Source organism: Mesoplodon densirostris, chromosome 3 (genome assembly GCF_025265405.1).
Source record: "Mesoplodon densirostris isolate mMesDen1 chromosome 3, mMesDen1 primary haplotype, whole genome shotgun sequence".
NCBI classification, from domain to species: domain Eukaryota; kingdom Metazoa; phylum Chordata; class Mammalia; order Artiodactyla; family Ziphiidae; genus Mesoplodon; species Mesoplodon densirostris.
Window position 1 is genome coordinate 152,417,460 of NC_082663.1, and position 21,878 is coordinate 152,439,337.

Genomic DNA, 21,878 nt, shown 5'->3' on the forward strand with positions numbered 1-21,878 from the left:
TGGTCCAGTGGTTAGGACTCCGAGCTTCTACTGCAGGGGGCACAGGTTCGATCCCAGGTCAGGGACATTCCATGTGCCGCGGTACAGCCAAAAAGGGAAAAAAAAAAATGGATTCTGTTTACGTGAAGCCCCAGAGGAGGCAAAACTGGTCCAGGTGACCGACAGAGAGGGGAGAGCCAACTGGGTCCTGCAGCCGCTCATCTGGGCAGGAAGAGCTTACGCACAGGGCATTGAAAGCTGGTGCCTTTTATTGCGTGTAAATTTTATTTCAAACCCAACCCAATTCACAAAAGTAACCACGAGCCCACTCCAAAATCAACTGCCACAAGCACATTTTAATAACTGGAGGGGGGAGACTGAAAGTGGAAATGGTGCAGGGAAGGCAGTTTTGTCGTTTTATATTCTTTGGCAACAAAGTTCTTTTCCTTGACTATTCTCCTCTCAAAACATGACCTTGGATGAGGCACCCCTGCCACCCCGCCTTGGGCAGTGCCGGTGGGTTGCTCAGCAGCCGAGATCAGACCCAGGCCCCCACCGAGCCTCACTGGCCATGGTGTCTTCATCACAGTGCTGCCTCAACACGTTTAAAAACTAATATATGTGTAGCTAAAAAAAAAAAAAAAAAAAAAAATCACTAAAATCCCCATCATGGAAAATAGCCATGCCCAGCCCCATGCTCCCCAGACCAGATCCCCTTTCAGAAGTTTTGGTGGCTTCTGGCATTTTCCTCCGTGTCTCTAAAGTTATTTATGATGCTTCTCCCCTTCCTCCTTTTTTAGAAATTTATTTATTTATTTTTGGCTGCCTTGGGTCTTCATTGCTGCGCGCGGGCTTTCTCTAGTTGCGGCGAGTGGGGGCTACTACTCTTCGTTGCAGTGCGCGGGCTTCTCATTGCGGTGGCTTCTCGTTTCAGAGCACAGGCTCTAGGCGCAGGGGCTCAGTTGTTATGGCTCTTAGGTCCTAGAGCGCAGGCTCAGTAGTTGTGGCGAACCGGCTTAGTTGCTCTGCGGCATGTGGGATCTTTCCCCACCAGGGCTGGAATCGGTGTCCCCTGCATTGGCAGGCGGATTCTTAACCACTGCGACACCAGGGAAGTCCCTGAACATAAGTTATGATGAAGTAATTAATACTTCCGAGCAAGCATTCAAGCACACAAAAGAGAAGTCCAAGACCTTAAGAGAATAAGTGGGGTCCCTTAAGAGAGGGGGAGGGGCACCTGCCAGGGAAGACAGTTCGTGAAGAGAGGTGACGAACTCTGGGCCATCCAGTCGTGGACAGCTGTGGCCGAAGGACTCCATGGGGTGGGGGGCAGGTACCCAGGTCGGGTGAGGATGGCAGTGGACCAGGTGAGAGGTCAGTGCTGGGCAAAAGGGGCGGGCTGCCCCCTCTCCCACCCAAAGAGCCCATGCAATTGGCCTGAGGTCCCGCAGCCAAGCAGGGACTAGGGCCCGGGTCCCCTCGGAGGCCCGGTAGGACAACCTGGGTGGGGTCGATCCCAGCCCATCCATTCACCAAAAGAAATCCCACAGGGGGAAACCGTACGGCTCCTTCGCCCCAAAAGAAAAAAGAAGGCCCCGAAAGGCCGCTGGAGGAAGGGCCACCGGGACAGGCTGGCTTTACGCGTGGGCACACTGGGCTGCTCTCTGAGCATTAGAGGGCGGTGCTCACGTCCGAGGGCTCTGGCGGGTAGAAAACAGCCCAAGCCGGGAAGCACCACCACGTGGCGCGATCTCGGCTCGGGGCACACTCCCGGGATGGAGGATGTGGGTGCCCGTGACCTCCCGGGGGGGCCCTAGGGGCCAGGTGCGTGCGGGGATCGCGCGGGGGAAGGGGGTCAGAGTCTGGAGGCCAGCCCCGGCGCTAGGAGCCTCGGGGGAGGGACACCGGCCCAGAGGCGAGTACTGGGGCGGGGCGCCTTCGCGCCCCCAGGGCCCGGGCCGCCTCGGGCACCTACCTGCGGCCGCGCCCGCACGTGCCACCGCGCCCGGCCCGCCCCAAAGCCCGTGGCGGGGGGGGGGGGGGGGGTGGCCGCGCCACGTGACCGCCCGGCCCGCCCCGCGCCTGCGCCCTGCCTGGCGCCCCATTGTTGGCGGCAGCCGCGTCACGGGGGCGGGGCCGGGGCGGGGCGGCCGGCGCCGGAGGGAGGCGGCGGGAGGGCGGAGGGAAGGAGCGTCCGCGCCGCCGCCGCCGCCGCCGCCGCCGAGAAGCCGCCACCGCCGCCACCTAGAAGCAAGCCGAGCCGCGCCGCGCCGCCGCCGCCCGCGCCCGAGCAGCCCCGCCGCCGCCCCGCCCCGCCGCTGGATGCCGGCGGCCGGCGGCCGAGCTCCCAGAGGCGGAGGGCGGCGGCGCGGGCGGCGGCGGCGGGGGCGGCCGGCGGCCGAGAGGCGGGAGCGCGGGCCCGAGCGCTAGCGCCGCCATGCCCAGCTCCACCGGACAGCCCGACGGCGGCGGGGACAAGCGCAGCGGCGGACCCGGGGCGGCGGTCGGGGAGGATCCCAGCCCGGGCCCCCCGCCGCCGCCCCCGCCGCCCCCGCCCGAGGGCGCCGAGGAGGCCGCGCCCGCGCCCCGGCCGCCGCCCGAGCCCGACGACGCGGCCGCCGCGCTGCGCTTGGCCCTGGACCAGCTCTCGGGGCTCGGTCTGGGGGGCGCGGGCGACCAGGACGAGGAGGGGGCGGCCGCGGGCGGCGCAGACTGCGGGGCCGCGGCGGAGCCCGCGCCCCCCGACGGGCCCGAGGCGGGCGCGCCCGGGGTGGCCGTGGCCCCCGGACCGCTGCCGCTGCTGGAGCCCGACGTGAGCCCCCCGCCGCCGCCTCGGCCGTCGCCGCCCGACGTGTTCGCGGGCTTCGCGCCCCACCCCGCGGCCCTGGGTCCCCCGACGCTGCTGGCCGAGCAGATGAGCGTGATCGGCAGCCGCAAGAAGAGCGTGAACATGACCGAGTGCGTGCCCGTGCCCAGCTCCGAGCACGTCGCCGAGATCGTGGGTCGCCAGGGTGAGTGGCCGCCGTCGGGGGCGCCTCCCCGGGGGGGTCCCCGCGCGGCTCGCCCCGGGAGAGACCACCCAGCCCAGCCCGCGGCTGGACACCAGACCCCGGCCACGCCCCGCGTGGGCTCGGGCCTCGGTGGCTGCCTGTGTGCCTTTGTCCTGCCGCTGGCCGCGGGAGAAAGTTGGGCGCAGCCCGCGCTCCTCCCCTCGGCGCTCCGGCCCCGCTGCCGCCTTTGTCTGGGCGCCTGCAGCCGGGAAAGGCCCCTGCGTGCAGCTTACTTCCCGGGCCCTGGGCCGCCAGCGGTGGCATCCCGGGGATAAGGAGGCCGGGCTGGGCAGTGCCCGCTCCATACCCAAAACTGGCACGGGGCGGGTTCGCTCGGGTTTGGGGGGTCGCTGGGGCTGGGGGCGCGGGCGCTCCAGCAGTGTCAAGATATAACTTTGGCGGCACAAAGAGGGTGCATCGAGACTTGCCAGCCTGGGCACCCTGCTGGGGATGGGGAGCAGGACAGGATGAGAGAGGATCCCCACCGGGCTCTCAGCCCCCAGTCAGGGATTTGGGGGATGCACAAGGACCCCCCCGTAAAAGCCGCTTTTGGGGTCCGGCCCCACAGCCCTCCCCTGGCCAGGTGGCCAGCAGCAGACCCAGGGTGTGCGGGTCCCGGAGCGGCATTGTCGGAGTGTCCCTGTGGCTGCCCCATTGTTCTCTTTGTTAGAGAGCCAGGCTGAGATTTGCAGGGTGACATCAGGCCGGCGGCCGCTCATTGGCCCTTTAGCTGCGGGGCGGGCGGGCTGGCGGGTGGTGGGCAGTGCCCGGCCCAGCACACACCCACCCACCCTGTTAGCTGCCTGCCCACCAGCCTCAACTTTCCTGCCTTCCTGCCCGCATCTCCGGGCTCCCTGCTGCTCAGCCAGGTTCTAGAACTTGGGGTGGGGCCTTGGGCGGGGCTTGAGGTGGGGCTAGGGGTCCCTGCCTCTGGATCCTTGGTAACAGGAGCTAGAGAAGGGTGTGGGGGGCTTGAGTCTCAAGGTGACCTGTCGCCCTAACTGCTACGAGCAGAGGACCACAGGGATGCCCTGGACACCGCTCTCTACTAGTGCCGGGTGGGTGGGGCCATGGGGTGGCAAGCCCTCTGGCTTCGGGCACAGGTACATTCAGTCATTCATTTGTCCTCCCCATGTGTGGACACAGGGAGGACCAGCCGTGGTGCTGGGCCCGGGGACCCGCTGTTAGGAATGGGAGCCAGGGGGAGGGGGACCCGTAAACCGTTCTCTGGGCCCTGCGGTTACCGGCAGGCACCACGAGACCACGACCGGACGTTTCCCCTTTGCCACCCAGTGGCCTCCTTCCTATTCACGACACCACCCCCTGCCGCCCCTGTCCCCAGTAACCTCGCTGGGACCTGTAACAAGACAGCTGCTTCCCTGCTGAGTGTCCAGGAGCCTGTGGAGACCGAGGCTGGGGGCTGTCACTCGAGGTCATGAGACTGATCCACCCGGTGGTGGATCCTGAGGACAAGTCCCATGTGAATGCGTGCATCAGCCCCCCGGGGGTGCGGGCCGCAAGCAAGGGGCACCGATCCCTGGCCTACATGCTGAGCAGTCTGGTGGCTGGGTCGCCAGGCTCCACACTGACCTCTGGTACCGCGTGTCCCTCTGGTACCCGCTGGTACCCAGGGTATCAGCCTGGGTTCCTGCGGATGGCAGACAGCAAGGCAGGCTCTAGGGGTCCCTGGGCCCTGACAGCTCTCCCTGCAGACTAGGGTGGCCCTGTGACTCTGAGCACAAGAGCCCCTCTCTGTGACAGGGGGAGAACACCTCCCTTGTTGTGAGGCTTCTCAAGCAAGATGCTGGTTCTTATCCCAGCACCGGGCCAACACACTAGCCACCCCATGAGTGGTGTGCAGGGCACCAGGGAGGGGAGTACAAATGCCAGGACAGGTTGGCAGCTGCAGCAGCCCTTGTGTCTCCCCACTCTAGAAGCATCTGTGGCTCCCAGCTTCTGCCACCAGTTCTCAAGCACAGCCTGGAAGACTCTGTGCCCTTCCTCCGGTTACCCACCCCCCTGTCCACCCTGTGGGTCCCTGGACATGGAACCTGTCCCTTCTTACTGCTCTGCTGTCCCTAGGGCAGGGGGCAGGGCCTACCCTGAACTTATTCTTTTCTGTCTGACCCCAGGCCCACTGCCAGCCCCTTCTCCGGAGTGCAGGGTCAGGGGGTTCACCTGCCCGACCTCCTGTGCTGACGAGAGCCACAGACCCGGACTCACCCTTTCCTGGACACCCCCTTGCTGATCTGTGAGCCTCAGTTTTCTCAGCCCTGAAATGGGTCCATGCACCTTCTGGGCACAGGCAGGAGATTATAGCCCCTGCGTTGCTCTCTCCCGTAGGCTGAGGGGCCCAGAAGGTGCCCTGGACCCACTGAGAGGCAGCCTCAACCTGCCCCGAGGTGTCCCCCAGAGAGGATCCTGCAGCCTCGGGTCACAGATGGGCAGGGAGAGGCTGCAGGAGCGGAGGTGCCGCCAGAGCTGGTCAGCAGGGCCCAGATATGAACCCTAGTCTCCTGGCTCTTCCTGCCCTGCAGGGAGCAGGGGTGAGTCAGGAGAGAACCTTCCACCTTCCAAAGCTCCAGGGTTGGGGGTGGTGGGGAGGTGGCCTCCTTCCACAAACAGGAAAAGTGGAAACTCAGAAGGGCCAGTGGAGAGCCTGTCACCCCAGCTGGTCATCAGATGTCAGGGGGCTAGTGCCCAGTTCCTTCTGAGACCCTCCCCTGCGCCCCCTGCCTTGCTGCCTTTGCCCCAGTTGGCAGAATGGCCGTGGGTGGGGTGGCCGGGGTTGGGTCTTCAGAGCCAGGCCTGAGTCTGCAGCACACTGGGCTCACGGCCGGGAGCGAGTGACCTGCCAGCCAGCCAGGGTCCCTTCCATCATCCCTCGCTCGCTGTTCTCTCCCTTGTGCGGGGCCCCACCCCTGTGGGACACTGCAGGCCTGTCGGGGCCCCCTGCCTTGATGTTCTTACCTACCCACTGGGGGGGGCATAGGAAGGATGGGGCCCCCAGGTGGCAGGCCACACCCTTCCGTGCCTGCACGGGGCTTTCCCTGGCCCTGTTTCACAGATGAGCCAGCTTTGCCCCCAGACACCGTACTGTGACCCAGCCTCGCCCTGGGGACAGCACCCCACTGGGTTGGGAGCAGCAGTATATCAGGCTGACTTGTCCCAGTCCTGGCCTGCTGGAACTCTGTCCCTGCTGTCCCCTTAGCCAGCGGTACTCCCCCGGGCACGCAGCCTCCTTCCCAGGGCGGCCCCTCAGCTCCCCACACACGGCCTTGAGGTTCCCTTGATAAGTGTGGCCTGTGGTCACCCACGTGGGCTCCTTCGGGGCAGAGCCCGTGTGGCCTGGTTCCCTGAGTGCCCAGTGCAGGGGTGCCTGGACCCCAGTACAGGGTCACGAGCAATGGGAAGCGGGGCTGCCTGCATCTAGACTCCCCGTGGGGACCCTTGACCCTGCCCCTCTGGGGGAGGGTCTGGCTGCCACAGGGTGGGGCCTGCTGGGGCCTGGGGCAGTCAGCCACCTTCCTTGGTTCTCTGAGTTGGAATCCTGGGGCAGGGCCCGGGAAGCTGCATTTCTGCTGCACCCACCAGTTGGCGGTAGCCCCCAGGGTCACTCCTGGAGACCCAGTTTCCTAGCTTGTGCAGTTCCACCCCTCACCAAGCTCTGCCACCTCTCAGGGTCTTAGCGTGGCTGGGGTTTGGGGGATAGTGGATGTCACAGCTGAAGTCTGGATGGTTAACTGGGCTGTACTTAGCCACTGAGGCCTCCATCCAAGGCTGCTCTCTGGGTCAGGGCAGGATGGGGGCCAGCAAGCGGGAAGTTGCAGGGTCCTTCCCCAGCCCTGACCTGCCCCGGGGTCCCTTCCCCACCGAGGCTCTCCCATGAGGACAGGCACCGGTCTGGGGCCACTCTCCAGTCTGTGGCTGGTTGGGTCCTGCCCCAAACCTGTGAGGCTGGGTGTGTGTGTTTTTGCCCTCCTTTGGCAGGTGAGGAAACTGAGGCATGGGATGGTCCCTTGAGTGCCCAGGGCAATCCCCAGTCTGCCGGCCCTTACAGCACAGTCCCCCAGCCTCGGGGAGTCCAGAAAGTCAGACTTAGGGTGTGAGGAGAAACTCTGAGAAGTGTGTGCTGGGCCCAGCATAGTCAGGGCGCGTTTCCCGGAAGAGGGGGTGCCGGGCTGTGATGTGATGCAAAGAAGGGAGAGGACGGTGGGGTGCAGCAGTGAGGATGACGTGACAGATGGGAAAGGTCAGGCACAGGGGAACTGCAGGAGGGGCCTCCCCAGCCGAGTAGGGAGGAGATCATCCAGGCAGGAGTGGAAGCAGCCCAGGTCAGGGTGCCTTTGGGGTTGCCAGTGAGGCCATGCAGCCACCAACGGGGAGGACGCCGGGTGCAGAGGGGTTGGCTGGGGGCCAGGAGGCGAGGCCGGGAGATGGGAGGAAAGCAGTGTCTCCCTGGGAGATTTCAGACCTCCACTCAGCTGGCCCCCTTTTATTCAGCCGTGGGTGGGGGGCTGCTGCCCTCTTTGCGCTGGGGGTGAAGCTGCCCCCCGCCCAGGCCCCGTGTCTCTGACTTCCTTGGCTGCAGGCAGACAGCTCGTCCCGCTAACTTTATATTTTCCCTCGCTGAGAAGTTAGCCACGCTGTTATTCCGCTCAATGCCGCCCTCTGTTTGCACTGAAACAATATCCCTGTGTCCCTCTGGCCTCCCCAGAACTTGGGGGTGGGAGGTCCTCCCAGACTCCTGGGCCCAGACTCAAGATGTGTCAGAAGGCCCCTGGGCAGGGGTGTGGGTGTCAGGGCCCCGGGCCAGCCACACCTGGTGTTTAGATGTCTCGGGCGGCTTCCAGTCGACCTCAGGAGGGCCGCCTTGGTGGTGGGAGAGGCGCCCAGTCAAAGAACCTGCTCGACTGACCCTCTCCCCCACGGACACCCTGGCCCCCTTCCGCAGGGTCAGCCCCCTAGCCCAGCCCAATCCAGGCAGCAAAGATGAAGCCACAAGGCCGTGTCCCCAAGCTTCCCTTCAGAGGCTGGGACCACTGAGGGCCTTTGGAGGCGTCCTGATACGGGGCCCAGGATCTGCTCTTGGGAGAGGGTCACATGGTCAGGAAGAAGTCATAGGCCATCTCCACAATCCGAGCCTCAGTTTCCCCTCCTGTCAGGGAGTTGGTGTCAGAGGGTCTGCATTAGTGTCCTAGGTCTGGTACAATGAGCTGGATGGCTTGAAACTATAGAAATGAACCCTCACAGTTCGGCAGGGTGGAAATCAGGGTGTGGGCAGGACCATGCTCCCTCCAGGGGAGAATCTGTTCCCGCCTCTCCCCGGGCTTCTGGTGGTGCTGACAGGCCTTGGCGTTCCTGGGCTTGTGTCCGTCTCACTCCAACCCTGGGCTCCGTCTTCACAGGGCCATCTTCTCTTGTGTCTCTACGTGTCCCTCCTCTGTAGTGACACTGGTCATTGGATTCAGGGCCACCCTAATCCAGCCTGACCTCACCCTAACCAATTACATCTGCAAAGACTTCTATTTCCAAATGAGGTCACATTCTGACATTCCAGGTAGACATGGGTTTGCGGGGGGGACACCTTTCAACCTAAAACAGGGTCCCTCATTGCCTTTGGGACAATCCCCCTGTTACAGAGCAGGGGCTTGCGGGACCAGAGTGGACACTGAGGCCCAAGGTTGGAGGGAGGGACGCCGACTACCTGAGATCACAGCCCGAAGGTGGGGCCTCCTAACCCAGCGCACCGGCTGGCCCCTGTAGCTGCCGCCCAGGAGGGGGCTGTCCAGGGGAGGAGTCCCTGCCCTCACTGAGTCTCCCCTTCCCCCACCGCAGGGTGCAAGATCAAGGCTCTGCGTGCCAAGACGAACACGTACATCAAGACGCCAGTGCGTGGGGAGGAGCCGGTCTTTATCGTGACCGGCCGCAAGGAGGACGTGGAGATGGCCAAGCGTGAGATCCTGTCGGCCGCCGAGCACTTCTCCGTGATCCGCGCTACGCGCAGCAAGGCGGGCGGGCTGCCCGGTACCGCGCAGGGCCCGCCCAACCTACCGGGACAGACCACCATCCAGGTGCGCGTGCCCTACCGCGTGGTGGGGCTGGTGGTGGGCCCCAAGGGCGCCACCATCAAGCGCATCCAGCAACGGACGCACACGTACATCGTGACGCCCGGGCGCGACAAGGAGCCGGTGTTCGCTGTGACGGGCATGCCCGAGAACGTGGACCGGGCGCGCGAGGAGATCGAGGCCCACATCACGCTACGCACAGGCGCCTTCACTGACACCGGCCCCGACAGCGACTTCCACTCCAACGGCACCGACGTCTGCCTGGACCTGCTTGGGGCGGCCGCGGGCCTCTGGGCCAAGGCCCCCAACCCAGGCCGCCGGCCCCCTGCGCCCACGGCCGGCCTCCGGGGGGACGCTGCTCTGGGCACCCCGGGGGGCCCCGAGGCCTTCTATGCGGGCGGCCGAGGGGGGCCGACCATGCCAGTGCCAGACGCGGATCCCACCAGTCCCTACGGCACCTCCAGCAATGGAGGCTTCACCTTCGGTGGTGACGGTCCAGGGGCCCCCACGGGGCCACCCGCCCCCGAGGACTGCGACTTCGGCTTCGACTTCCTGGCGCTGGACCTGACCGTGCCCACCGCGGCCACCATCTGGGCACCTTTTGAGCGGGCCCCGCCCCTGCCCGCCTTCAGCAGCTGCGCGGCCGTCAATGGGGCCCCCGCGCCGCCCACCCCGGGCGCCAGGCGCAGCAGCGGGGCCGGTACACCGCGACACTCTCCCACGCTGCCTGAGCCTGGCGGCCTGAGCCTGGATCTCCCGCTGGCCCGCCGCGCTGCACCCGACCCGGTGGGCGCCCTGCCCTGGCGGCCCCCGCAGGGCTCCCTGGCATCCTTCTCGAGCAGCGCCAGCTTCTCCACGGCCACCTCGCTGCCTGGCAGCTCCTCGGCGTCCTCGTGCTCCGCGCTGGAGTCCAGCGCCTCGGAGAGCGGCCGCAAGCCCCAGGCGGCCCCGGCCCCCAACGCCCCCGCCTCCACGGCCCTGGCGCGGGAGTGCGTTGTGTGTGCAGAGGGCGAGGTGATGGCCGCGCTGGTGCCCTGCGGCCACAACCTCTTCTGCATGGACTGCGCTGTCCGCATCTGCGGCAAGAGCGAGCCCGAGTGCCCGGCCTGCCGCACGCCTGCCACCCAGGCCATTCATATCTTTTCCTAGCCGGTCACCTCGCCGCGCCCGCGGCCCCCAGGGCCATCCACGGACGCGGGGTGGGTGCGCAGGGCCGCGTGGGGAGGAAGGGGAGGGGGCGGGCGGGGGGAGCGGCGGGCTGGCCAGTGTTTACAGACGAGCTTTAACTCCAGTCCCAAGCGTGGAGACGGCGACCCGGCGGCCCAGCGACACCTCAGTTCTTAACAAATGACAGTATTGAGTCGACAGGTTAAAATAAACCAGAGAGAAAAGGCCTGCTTGCACTTTTTATTTAAGACACGCCCCCCTCCCCAGGGTGATCTTTTTAAGGAAAAAAAAAAACACACGATTTTTACAACTCTCCCGGTTGTCCTTTTGTACGTAGCTGATATCGATTTGACAGTGTTTGTTTTCCCACGGCCTCAACCTCTGCAGAAACTTCCAGGAGGACGGCTCCCTTTTTGGGGCCAACTGGTTACCCTTTAGTATGTAAGCCGCGCGCAGGCTGGAGGGGGGCGGGGGGAGGGGGCGTCCAGAACTTACTTTTTTTTTTTTTTTTTTATTAATCCCTTTCTGCTGTGGTTTCTGTTGACCGTTTTTTAATTTTTTTGTTTTTTTAAACTTTTACTTTTTACCTCTTGTGTATATGTAGGGAATTTATAGGGAAATATGTACTTTATGGAATAAATTTTAAGAAAACTAAAATATATTTTATTTTAAATAAAGTAATGGACCTTTAATCTTACACAGCTAAATTACTGATTATATATTTGCTGAGCTGACCTAAGGGTTCAGAAAATTGTATCAAGAGTTTTATTTTTTGACTTCAAAGCCTTCTTAATAAAGTCTTTTTACTACATGTGAGCCCTTGGCCTGGTGTGGGGTTGGTGGGCATGGGGGAGGGGTGGGGGTGGAGGGCTCAGATCCAGCCCCTCCCCCCCTAGTCTTCCAGATACAAGAGTTAGGGTTCAGGATACCCCAGTTCCAGGCTTTTCCACAAGCCAGGTGCTGTCGGCATCGCGGCTACACCGAAAGGTGGTCCAGCCAGGTCCCCTTTTCCTGAGGCTCAGGACCTGACATCCCAGGGGACAACCAGCCATGGGGATGGCTATGACCCATGTGGAGGGGATGGTGCCAGGTGGTCGCTTCCTAGGGCATCGGCCCGCCTCCATGGTGTGTGTGGGACCCCCATCTCCAGTAGGATGGGGTCCACCTGACATTGTACACATGGGGAAACTGAGGTCTGCAAACCTTCCTCCCAGGATGACTCCTAACACCTCCCAGTCCCCTAAGGACATCTGAGTGATGAGCCACAGGTGTCCCCCTGTCACCTAGTTGAGAGCAGAGGACCATGGCCCATGGGGCTGCTGAACACATTTCTTCAGGATTGGGATTGGCCTGGAGTCGACTGGGGGACCATGGGTTGGACCGTGGTCAGCTGGCAGTTGCCACAAAAGTTCCAAAGGCGGGGAAGGAAGCGCTGGAGTGTGTGGAGGATGGGGTGTGGTGACAGGGAGGGGCCCAGGACTGCTCCAGGGACAAACCCAGGGGCCAGGTGACCACAGGCTGCTGGCTTGAGGAATGGGCAATGAGGGGTCTGGGGGCACAGCGCACTAGGAAAGCCAGGAAGGCATAGCAGAGCAGCCTGGAGGGCTTCCAGGAGGAGGCCAGGGACTTGGGACGACAGGAGCGTCTGATGGGGCAACAGGGATGGAGAGGAAGTAGCCAGAGGTGGACAGGGCGCGCCATGAGCGAGTGACGGCCACATCAGATCCTCCAACTGAGAGTAGTAGCCCCAGGCTGCAGGGCCACAGGTGGGTCTCAGGAAGGGCCACATACACGCAGGGTTCCAGCCCAGCCCTGCTGGAATTTCCCTATCTGTAAAGTGGCCATACACCTGAGACTTCCCTGGCGGCCCCGTGGTTGCGACTCCATGCTTCCACTGCAGGTGGACGGGTTTGATCCCTGGTCGGGGAACTAAGATCCCACATACTGCACAGTGTGGCTCAAAAACAAAAAGAAAAATGGGGATACACCTAGGTACAAGCAACCAGCTCAGGGGGTGGAGTGCATTGATTCGTGGCCCCCAAAAGATACACCCCTGGAACCTGTGGATGGGAGCTTACAAAAGGATATTTGCAGGGACTTCCCTGGTGGTGCAGTGGTTAAGAATCCGCCTGCCAATGCAGGGGACACGGGTTCGAGCCCTGGTCCGGGAAGATCCCACATGCCGCGGAGCAACTAAGCCCGTGCACCACAACTACTGAGCCTGTGCTCTAGAGCCTGTGAGCCACAACTACTGAGCCCACGTGCCACAGCTACTGAAGCCCGTGTGCCTAGAGCCCGTGCTCTGCAGCAAGAGAAACTACTGCAATGAGAAGCCCACGCACCGCAACGAAGAGCAGCTCCCACTTGCCGCAACTAGAGAAAGCCCGCATGCAGCAATGAAGACCCAACACAGCCAAAAATAAATAAATAAATAAATATATTTTTTTAAAAAGGGTCTTTGCAGATATAATTAAGAATCTTGAGATGAGATCATCCTGAATTAGGGTGGCCCTAAATCTAATGTCCTTATAAGAGACGGAGGAGGAGACTCAGACACAGTGGGTGAAGCTGTGTGAAGACGGAGGCAGAGGCTGGGGTGATCCAGCCTCAAGCCCAGGGATGCCTGAGGCCCCCACAAGCTGGAAGAGGCGAGAAGAATCCCTCCCCACCCCACCCCCGCCTGCCCTGCAGCCTTCAGAGGGATCACGACCCTGCCACACCTTGGTCTCCGACTTCTGGTCTCCAGAACGTGGAGAACAAAAACCTGTTACTTTGTGGTAATTTGTTACAGTGCTTCGGGAAGCCAGTAAGGGTGTGTGGGAGGGTGATGCTTAACCCGGGGCCGGCCCACACTTCAGCGGCGGAGCAGTTGTGGCGCCAGTGGCCCCAGCTGACCTGGAACGAAGTCAGGCCATAGAGGGTTACGGAGGCAGCAGGGACTTGGGGCATGGAGACCACCCCCCTGCAGTTTGGCCCCAAGAGCAAGAGGAAGAGCTGTGGCCGCCCCCCACACCCGGCCAAGGGGTCTATGGTGGTGGGCGTGCGTCCTCAGGAAGGAGGTGGGACCTGGAGCCTGAGCGAGGGTCCTGACAGGGGTGGGCAGAAGGGGTGTTGGCCTGGTGTCTGTAAGGAATTGAGGGGCCTCTGGGGAGCTGCAGGGAGTGGGCTTGTCAGTTTGCTCCTGAAATAAGAGGAGAGAAGGGCCCCGAAGGGCCCAGGTGCCCAGGAGCTTGGCAGGGGATCATGGAGATTGGGTGGCTGAAGGACCCACCAAAGGAGGGTCAGGCCCAGAGCAGAAGCCCAAATCCAGACCAGCCAAAGCCAGACCCCTGGAGGGGTTTCTAAAGACGCAATGGTTAACAGGGTGGTCCCCCAACCATGGGCAGGGCTGTCACCTATGCTGGTCTGAGGAAGTGTTGTCCCAGGGCTTTCCAGAAACACCTGAGGAGTCTGCTTACTGCTGGGTACAGGGTTGTGAATATTGTAAGTGTGAGGCCAGAGACACTGCAACCCTCGAGGAGAGAGATGGCCAGGCCAGGGTGAATTCCTTACCTTGCCGTTTGAGGCCCTGGATGCAGCCCTGCCTGAGGGTCATGTGTCCCAACCTCTCAGTTATAGGCACCAATAAGCTCTTCTTTGTTTCAGCCACTGTGAGCTGGAATAACCGAAACTCACAACCACCCACAGGGACCACATTCTCAGTCAGGGAGCTGGAAAGCATTTCCGGGGGGTGGGGAGGAGGGGAAGCAAGTCAAGTGTCCTGGGCGCCCAGCTCCCTCATGCCGAGGACTGGCCAGTGTCCTGAGTGCAAGCTCTCGTCCCCCTTGGCAATTGGCTCTCTTGGTTCACAGGTCCAGCACATCAGGGTGACCCTGGTCCAGTGTCTTGTCCCGGCATGACATGGGTCACCATCTCCCCAGCCTCCGACATCTCTGTCCTCACTGCCCAGCAGTTGAGCGAATGTTCCATATTTTAGAGTTTTGGTCATGGCAGAACCCCACTCTAGTAAGAATTTCTGTGTAGGTGAAAATCTGGCCTGTCTCTGCCACAAAGAGCAGTGGGCTCAGATCATGGTGTCCCCTTGCCAAAGCTCCTCAAATTCCCCCAAAGAGAGGCCGACGGCAGGCTGCAGAGTCAAGTTTACTTTAATGAAAAAAGAACAGATCCAAACACAAGTCTGGGTTGAACAGTCACGCCATGAGGCAAGGACCCCCACCTCCTATACCCCCTGCATGCTCCCCCAGCTGTCCCCAAGGACGTCCCCTCTGGGGAAGCAAGAGGGACAGAAATGGAGCTTGGGTCCTGGGCATCAACATGCAGAGGTCCACCTTGACCCTCAGGGAAGCTAGATGCTCTGAAGCATGTGAATCGCATGCTGAAGGTGCTGGCGGGCAGCCGGAGCACAGCCGTGGCTCCGCAGGACGCCCAGTGGGTAGGAGGTGCCAGGCTGGCCCTGTTCCCAGACCGTGAGCCGCAGCTCTTCACACCCACCACTCAGCACGAGTTGAGCCTGGTCTCCGCTGCAGCTGACCTACCAAGGCGGGAGGAACTGGGTCCGAGGGGAGAAGGGGCCCTGGCCCTCGGAGGACAAGTGGATAGGAGACTGAGGTCCCCCTGATCTGAGTCTCAGTGGCTGCCCCACCCATAGGAACTCAGGGTCAGGTGCCCAGGGCTCTACCACACAGACAGGGAAACTGAGGCTCAGATGGGACTCCCCCGCCCAGAGCCACCCAGTGAGACCTCCTACTCTTAAGCCTGTGCCCTGGGGAACAGCAGGTCCTCATGGGTACCAGCTTCCACAGCTGCTGGGCAGGACCATTTGAAGACAATCCTCTAAGACCCGGCCCAGGCCAGGGTACTCTGGTCTGAACAGAGAGGGGATTTTTACTATAAAATAAAAGCATACTAATTTTTTAAAATAATAAGTATTGTATACTAGTGCATTTGAAATCTGTTTTAGGAGTGGCTATGATGTCCCAGGGATTGCCAGGGCTGCGCAGGAAAACCTAAAAATGATTCTGCAACAAAATGACATTTCGACAGCTGCTACAGGTAACCATACAGGAGGATGACCCTAAGGGACATTTTGCTGTCATTCAGACACATTTTATTTCCGATTTTCCTGGGGCTCCCCCTAGAAGCGTGCAATGTAACAGCCCTGTTGGGGGGGGACCCTCACGCACCTGCACTGTCCCATCACTGAACAGCAGGAGCACGGCCCGCTCGGACACCAGGAAGCGCAGCAGGCAGAGGCTGGGGGCTGCCGGCCAGGGGGCTGTGGACAGGCCCCCCTCCTGTGGACAGACCCAGCCACGGGGCCTCAGGGCCGAGGGCTCCCACCACCTGGCACACCACCCAGCCCCACCCAGCCCTCACCTCTCGCAGCCGCCGCTGCATGTATCGGGCAAAGAGACGAAGGACGGCCAGCTTGGCGCCCAGCAGGCTGGGCACATCCCTCAGGGCGAACGTCTCCAGCTTTCCCCGGTCGGGCATGTAGATGACTTGGCTGATGGGGGTGGGAGGTTGCACAGGGCGGTGCCAACTGTCAGGACTCCGTCCTGGGAGCCTCACACCCGAGGACACCTTCTCACGCAGCCGCGTCTCTTGGACCATGATGTGAAACCAGCTCTGCACGGACCAGCCCTCTCTGTCCATCCAGCCCCGGCCCCTCCCCTGAACTCCAGATCCCTGGAGCCACAGACTCGGCCTGTCCACGCTGAGATCCTGATGGGCCGCCACACCTACTGAGCCTGCGCTCTAGAGCCCGCGAACCACAACTACTGAGCCTGTGCGCCACAGCTACTGAAGCCCACCTGCCTAGAGCCCGTGTTCCGCAACAAGAGAAGCCACAACCATGAGAAGCCCATGCACCGCAACGAAGAGTAGCCCCCGCTCGCAGCAAGTAGAGAAAGCCCATGCGCAGCAACGAAGGCCCAATGCAGCCAAAAATAAATAAATTAATTAAAAAAAAAAAAGTGTGAGTCTGACCCCTCTTTCCACCCCAACCCCAACAGTGGCCTGTGAGGCTCTGTGACTTCATGTCCTCCCCCTCTCCCTGCCATTCCTCAAACCCACCCTGCTCAGTCCCATCTCAGGGGCTTTGCACGTGCTGTTCCCTAGGCCTCAGATGCTGTTCCTGACGGACTCTTTCTCATCATTCCTGTCTCGCCTGAGCGTCACTTCTTCAGAAAGCCCCTCCTTCCACAACCACTCTGTTGAGACTCATCTCCACTTCCCCAATGTCACCTCACCCGCTTCATTTCCTTCAGAAAACTGCCACCTGAAATCAACTTAGTAATTCATTTGTTTAGCATTGTTCTCCCCCACCAGGCAGTAAGCACCTGTAGGTGTGCACAGTAGATGTTTAATAAATCTGTGAGGAGTGAATGAAGAAAGGCAGAGAGGAGGGCCTGGCCTCCCAGGGGGATAGGAACTCCACAACTTACCCCCCTGCGGGACGCAGGGCCATGTGGGTGCCATCCCGAAGCAGGACACCACTGCCCCCATCTGACAATTGGTAGCCAAAGCCGTACTTGCTGGAATAATCCACCCACTTGGGGGCCCAGAGGATGGGCCGCTGCTCTCCTGGGGGGTCCTGCATGGCTGGCACAGGATGAAATGAAGTGAGCAGGGGTCCTGGAAGGGGCGGGCGGAAGGACGGCAGAGGCACAGGAGATGGAGAGTAAAGTCCAAGGAATAGAAAACCAACTCTTGGGACTTCCCTGGCGATCCAGTGGGTAAGACTCCGTGCTTCCACTGCAGGGGGCACGGGTTCAATCCGTGGTTGGGGAACTAAGATCTCACACGCGGCCAAAAAAAAAACAACAACCAACTCTTGCCTTGAGGGGGGAGGACTGGGGGACCCTGGGATCACAGCTGCCTCTGGAAATGAGTAAATCTGAAATGCTTGTAAGGTCCAAAGTACTGTAGGGCTTTGCTTTATTTCATTAAACATTTTTTGTATTAAAAAATAAAAATTGTTCAAGGCCATGTGGGATCCTAGATTGGATTGCAGAAGAGAAAAAGGGCAATAATGGGAACCCTGGGAAAATCCAGTGGCCCAGGAAGCTGGGCCTCAGGAGAAGCTGGAACTCGGTAACACAATCTGCAGCCATTTGTGCTGCTCCTACCTGGGGCGCCAGAGTCCAGGCAAAGCTGCAGGTTCCTGATGGCTGCCTCTACCTCCTGCCTCGGGCTCACCTGGGGCCCTGGGGAGACAGATCTCTGTGGGGGACAGACAGGCCAGGGCCCCTCCAACCAGCTCCGCCCCAAACTCCCACATCTGGGAAAGTCTTATTTTCACCCCAGAAGGATTCCAGACATTATCGTCATTTTACAGGTGGGAAAATTGAGGCCGCGAGAGGGGACGTGATCCTGGCAAGGCAGGATCTTTGCCCCCAACTTCTCGACCCTCACTCCTGCCCACAGCTTCCACCTACGATGGAGAGTCTGCTCACCCGCCGGGTCACTCCCGAGGGTCCCCTGGCTGAGCAGGTGGACGGGGCGCTCGGGGCACGGAGCCCCTCCCTCTGACAGGGAGGCCTGGGGAAGGGAGCAGCAGGGGTTGGGGGCTCTGGCCTCCCCCCCGAAGAACCCCTGGCTTCTCCCTCTGCCCAGCCTCCCTGTGAGGATGCCCTCCACATTCCCCACCACGCCCCCCTCCCCACGCCCTCACCTCACTACCGCACTCCATGGAGTCAGGGTCAGGGCCGTCTTCTCCTGGACCTGAGGCCTCCTTAGGAGGGAAGGAGCCTGCAGGAGGCACGAGGATTGGAAGGGGGGCAGAGCCTGACCCCATGCAGGGCGGGACCTCTGCCACCGACATCCGCCTCTGGCGTGGCGGTGACATTTCAGAACAGGTAGGGAGGAGGACAGGTGTGTGAGATGCAGGGCGGTACTCACAAGGCCTCCGGCTCTGGGGCAGCAGCAGCCGGCCCACCTTCTGGAAGAGCCTGCCCAGAGGCTGGGGGATGGAGAAGATGGGCAGGCTGTGGCAGGAGTGGGGCGGCAGCCGGTCCGGGGTGAAGCCCTTCGGAGCAGAGAGCTGGGCGTCAGCACACCGCTCCTGGGTACCTGGGCTAGCTGGGGGTCCTGACCCACACCTGGGTCTGCTGAGACGCCCCAGAGGAGGGCAGCCCCAACCCGCTGACACCCCACACCTGCGTGAAAAAGTCATCCTGCAGCAGGTGGTCCAGGCTGGGCCGCTCGGCCGGGTTGGGTGCCAGCAGGCGGGCGATGAGGCGGCGTGCATTGGGGGACAGATGTGCAGGCTCGGGGTAGCGGCCGTCTCGGATGTTCTGGTACATCTCCGACAAGGGTGCCGCCACGAAGGGAGGGGCGCCAGTCAGTACCATGTACCTGGGCCGGGTCGGGGGCAGGAACCTGGGTGCCTGTTTGTGTCTGTCCTGGGCATCCAGGGTTGGCTCACACCTACCTGTGCACACCTGGCCACACCTTCCCACACTTCCTGACTCCGTACCCACGTCACATCCACTTTCTCATAGCTGCCCTACATCTGCTCCCACCTGGCCATTCCTGTCTGCTCAGGAGACACCAGCATCTGTCTGTACACCTGCCTGCTCCTGGGTTATACCTGGACACACCTGCATATACCTTTCCAGTTTTAGTTTATGCATGCTCACACCTGTTCAACTCTTGCATATGCCTCATACCTGTACATATGCCCTCATCTGCCTGTGTATCTGCCACCTGCACACACCTGTCCACACCTCTGTACACACTCAAAGCTATCATCCCGCCATATGCCCCATTCATACCTGCACGCTCAGGTGATGGCAGGTGTGTGCTCCCACCTGCCCCCCAGCTGCACACACTGGTCCTGCGTTTGCTCATACCTGCCTGTGCCCCCACTCAACCTCCCCTGTACATGCCTACACCTGTCCTTACCTGCTGGTGCCCGCTCCCACCTGCCCACACCTGGCCCCAGCTGGGCAGTCTTGCCCCCCTTCCCCAGGCCTGGGGCTTCTGGGGCAACTCACATGACGCAGCCCAGAGCCCAGATGTCCGACTGGCAGGAGTGCCCGTTTCTGGACACGACCTCCGGGGCCAGGAAGTTTGGGGTCCCACAGAGCACTCTGGGGGGCATAACGGCGGCTCAGGAAGGCTGGGGCCAGAGCCGGCCCACCCTCACCCACCCAGAGAGCCCGCTCAGAGCCTCCCGGTCACCTGTGGCAGCGGCCTCCTGGGCCCACCCTGGTGGCCAGCCCCAGGTCTCCGATCTTCACCTCCATGTTCTTGTTCAGAAAGAAGTTACCTGCCCGGGGCCGGGGGCGGGGGAAGGTGGGGATGGGAGGGGGAGGAGCATGGCGTGAGGGTGAAATCCCCGCCCTCGCCCCGCCCCCGCCCCGCCCCCGCGGCCCCTTCCCCTCCCTCACTGAGCTTCAGGTCCCGGTGGACGATGCGCCTCTGGTGCAGGTAGCGCAGGCCGCTGACCAGGCCCCGCAGGTAGTAACGCACCTCAGGCTCTGTCAGCGTCTGCCGCGCCTCCAGCACGTGGGCCAGTGACTGCAGGGGACCGGCAGGTTCAGCGCCAGCGCCGAGGAGACACAGGTGAGCTCAGGTTAGGCGGTACAGTGAGTTCCAGGGACCCAAGAAGGCAAAGGTAAATTCAGCTGGGCCCAGGTGGCTGTGGCTGATTGTGGGACAGGCAGAGGTGAGCTCTGAGCCCCAGGAGGAACATAGGCGTTCACATGGGCCGAGGGGGCCACAGTGAGCTTTTCGGCAAGAGATGAACCCAAGGTGGGTACATTCTGGGCAAAGGAGAGCTCAGGTGTATTTAAGTGGGCTCAAGGAGTTCAAGGGGTCTATGAAGGTGCAACTAAGTCCAAGTGGGTTCAGGAACACGCATTCCTGCCTGTCGGACATCTGGGCTCTGGGCTGCACCATGTGAGTGGCCCCAAGGGCCCCGGACCTGGGGAAGGGGGGCAGGACTGGCCAGGTGAGGCCAGGTGTGGGCAGGTGGGGCCTGGCTGAGTGCAAAAGGGGCACAGGCGGGCATAGGTGTGCCGAGGTGAGTCAAGAGAGCCTCTGGGTGGGCAGGTGGGCACAAGAGCATTAAAGGTGAGCACAGGTGGGCCTAGTGTGGTCACAGGTAGAAACAGGTAAGGAGAGACAGACATGGGGGGGACACAGATGAGCACAGCGGACTGGGGGCGGGGAGGGGCATGGCTCCCTCTGGGCCCCGCCCCCTGGGCACCTGGCGGCTGCAGTATTCCAACACCATGTACACGTGGTCACGGTCAGCAAAGTGTCCGTGGAAGGCCACGATGTTGCGATGTCGCAGGCGGCTGTGCAGGGCGATCTCGCGCTCCACCTGCAGGCGGGGTCCCACGTGTACACACCCGGCAGGTGCCCAAACCCGAGGTACCCATGCCCCCACAGGCGTGCTCCCCACCCCCAGGGCAGGGACGTCTCTGCGGACCCGATTTGGTCACAGGGCTCCTGGGCACTGATGCGCAGAGCGTACCTTGTCTCCGGGGCACAGCCGTCCAGCCCCGCCACCACCATGAGGCACCACTTTGAGCGCAAACACGGAGCTGGTGGACATGTCGGTCAGCTTGTAGCAGCGGCTGAAGGCGCCCTGCGGGGCAGGCGATTCACGAGCTCAGGGCACACAGGTGCGGGGACAGATGGCCAGGCCTCTTCACACACAGACACACGCACACACACACACCCCTGAGACGCATGGATGCAGAGCTCACATCCTCATACCTGGATACCCAAGGCAACACAACACACAGAAGTACACGAAGGCACAGGGACACATACACTCAGACACACAGACACATCCACACCTGGATATATAGAGCCCACGGACCCTAATACAGTACCCGGACACACGGTACAACGCCCGAACACAGAAAGCAGAGACCTATGACACATTCAGACACACACGCACAGGGACAGCATAACAGTCTGGGTCCGCACCAAGGCTCCAAGTCGCAGAACTCTCGGGCGCACACCCACACCCTAGACACACAACCCACAACACAACACAACGTGCCCAACACCGGTTCCCGCCACACGATGCACGCAGAGCAGCGGGTACATCGCAAACCCGGGCGTCCACCCACGCCAGCCCCAAACTCGCGTGGACACGCGACACACGCAGAGACAAAAGCCGGGGCGCACGCTGGCTCGTTTGCGGTAGCGATCGCGCGAACGCGCCCCGCCCCGCCGGGACCCCTGCCCGGCCCGGCCCCCTCGCCAGCGGACTGGGGGTGCCGGGATCCCCACCTTGCCGATCAGCTTCCCGCGCCTGTACACGCGCCCCGAGCTCGGGTCGCGCAGGAAGACGGAGACCAGCGGGCGGCAACTGCGCCGCCGCCGCCGCCGCCGCCGCGGCTCGGGCTCCATCCCTCCAGGGAGCCTGACGGGCGGGCGCACTGGCGCAGCCTCGGCCGGGACCACCGCGCGCAGCGCTGCTCTGGGGGCCGCGCGCTGCCTGGACGCGTCTTATTGGCCGAGGGGGGAGGGGTGGGGTCCAGACGCTCGGGGCGGCCAGCGCGGGAGGGGGCGGGCGCGTGGGGGCGCTTGGGCGTGCGGGGACGCGGGGCTGGCGGGAGTTCCAGGGACCAGAGCGGCGCTGGCACCC

The 21,878-nt window shown here is 62.2% G+C and overlaps 2 protein-coding genes across 2 annotated transcripts; one reads left to right on the top strand and one right to left on the bottom strand.

Annotated features, from left to right (window-relative positions):
* The first annotated feature begins 2,359 nt into the window (after window positions 1-2,359).
* On the top strand, window positions 2,360-11,047 carry MEX3D (mex-3 RNA binding family member D). The gene is made up of 2 exons (XM_060094728.1): window positions 2,360-2,990; window positions 8,868-11,047. The coding sequence occupies exons 1-2, from the start codon at window positions 2,417-2,419 to the stop codon at window positions 10,244-10,246; spliced, it is 1,953 nt and encodes a 650-aa protein (XP_059950711.1). The 5' UTR covers window positions 2,360-2,416; the 3' UTR covers window positions 10,247-11,047.
* Window positions 11,048-14,609: 3,562 nt separating this feature from the next.
* Window positions 14,610-21,640, bottom strand: PLK5 (polo like kinase 5 (inactive)). Its single transcript, XM_060092418.1, is given in 15 exon segments — window positions 14,610-14,795; window positions 15,448-15,558; window positions 16,711-16,752; window positions 16,755-16,867; window positions 17,395-17,472; window positions 17,722-17,806; window positions 17,940-18,016; window positions 18,167-18,293; window positions 18,424-18,622; window positions 19,264-19,359; window positions 19,451-19,538; window positions 19,660-19,789; window positions 20,481-20,597; window positions 20,751-20,864; window positions 21,521-21,640. Coding segments are annotated over 15 exon segments (1,683 nt in total).
* Between the last annotated feature and the right edge of the window lie 238 nt (window positions 21,641-21,878).

Excerpts from the sequence above, each read along its gene's own strand:
- MEX3D (XM_060094728.1), top strand. The coding sequence starts at position 2,417 with ATGCCCAGCTCCACCGGACAGCCCGACGGCGGCGGGGACAAGCGCAGC. Across the intron at positions 2,991-8,867 it reads CGAGATCGTGGGTCGCCAGG|GGTGCAAGATCAAGGCTCTG; the intron begins GTGAGTGGCCGC and ends CCCCCACCGCAG.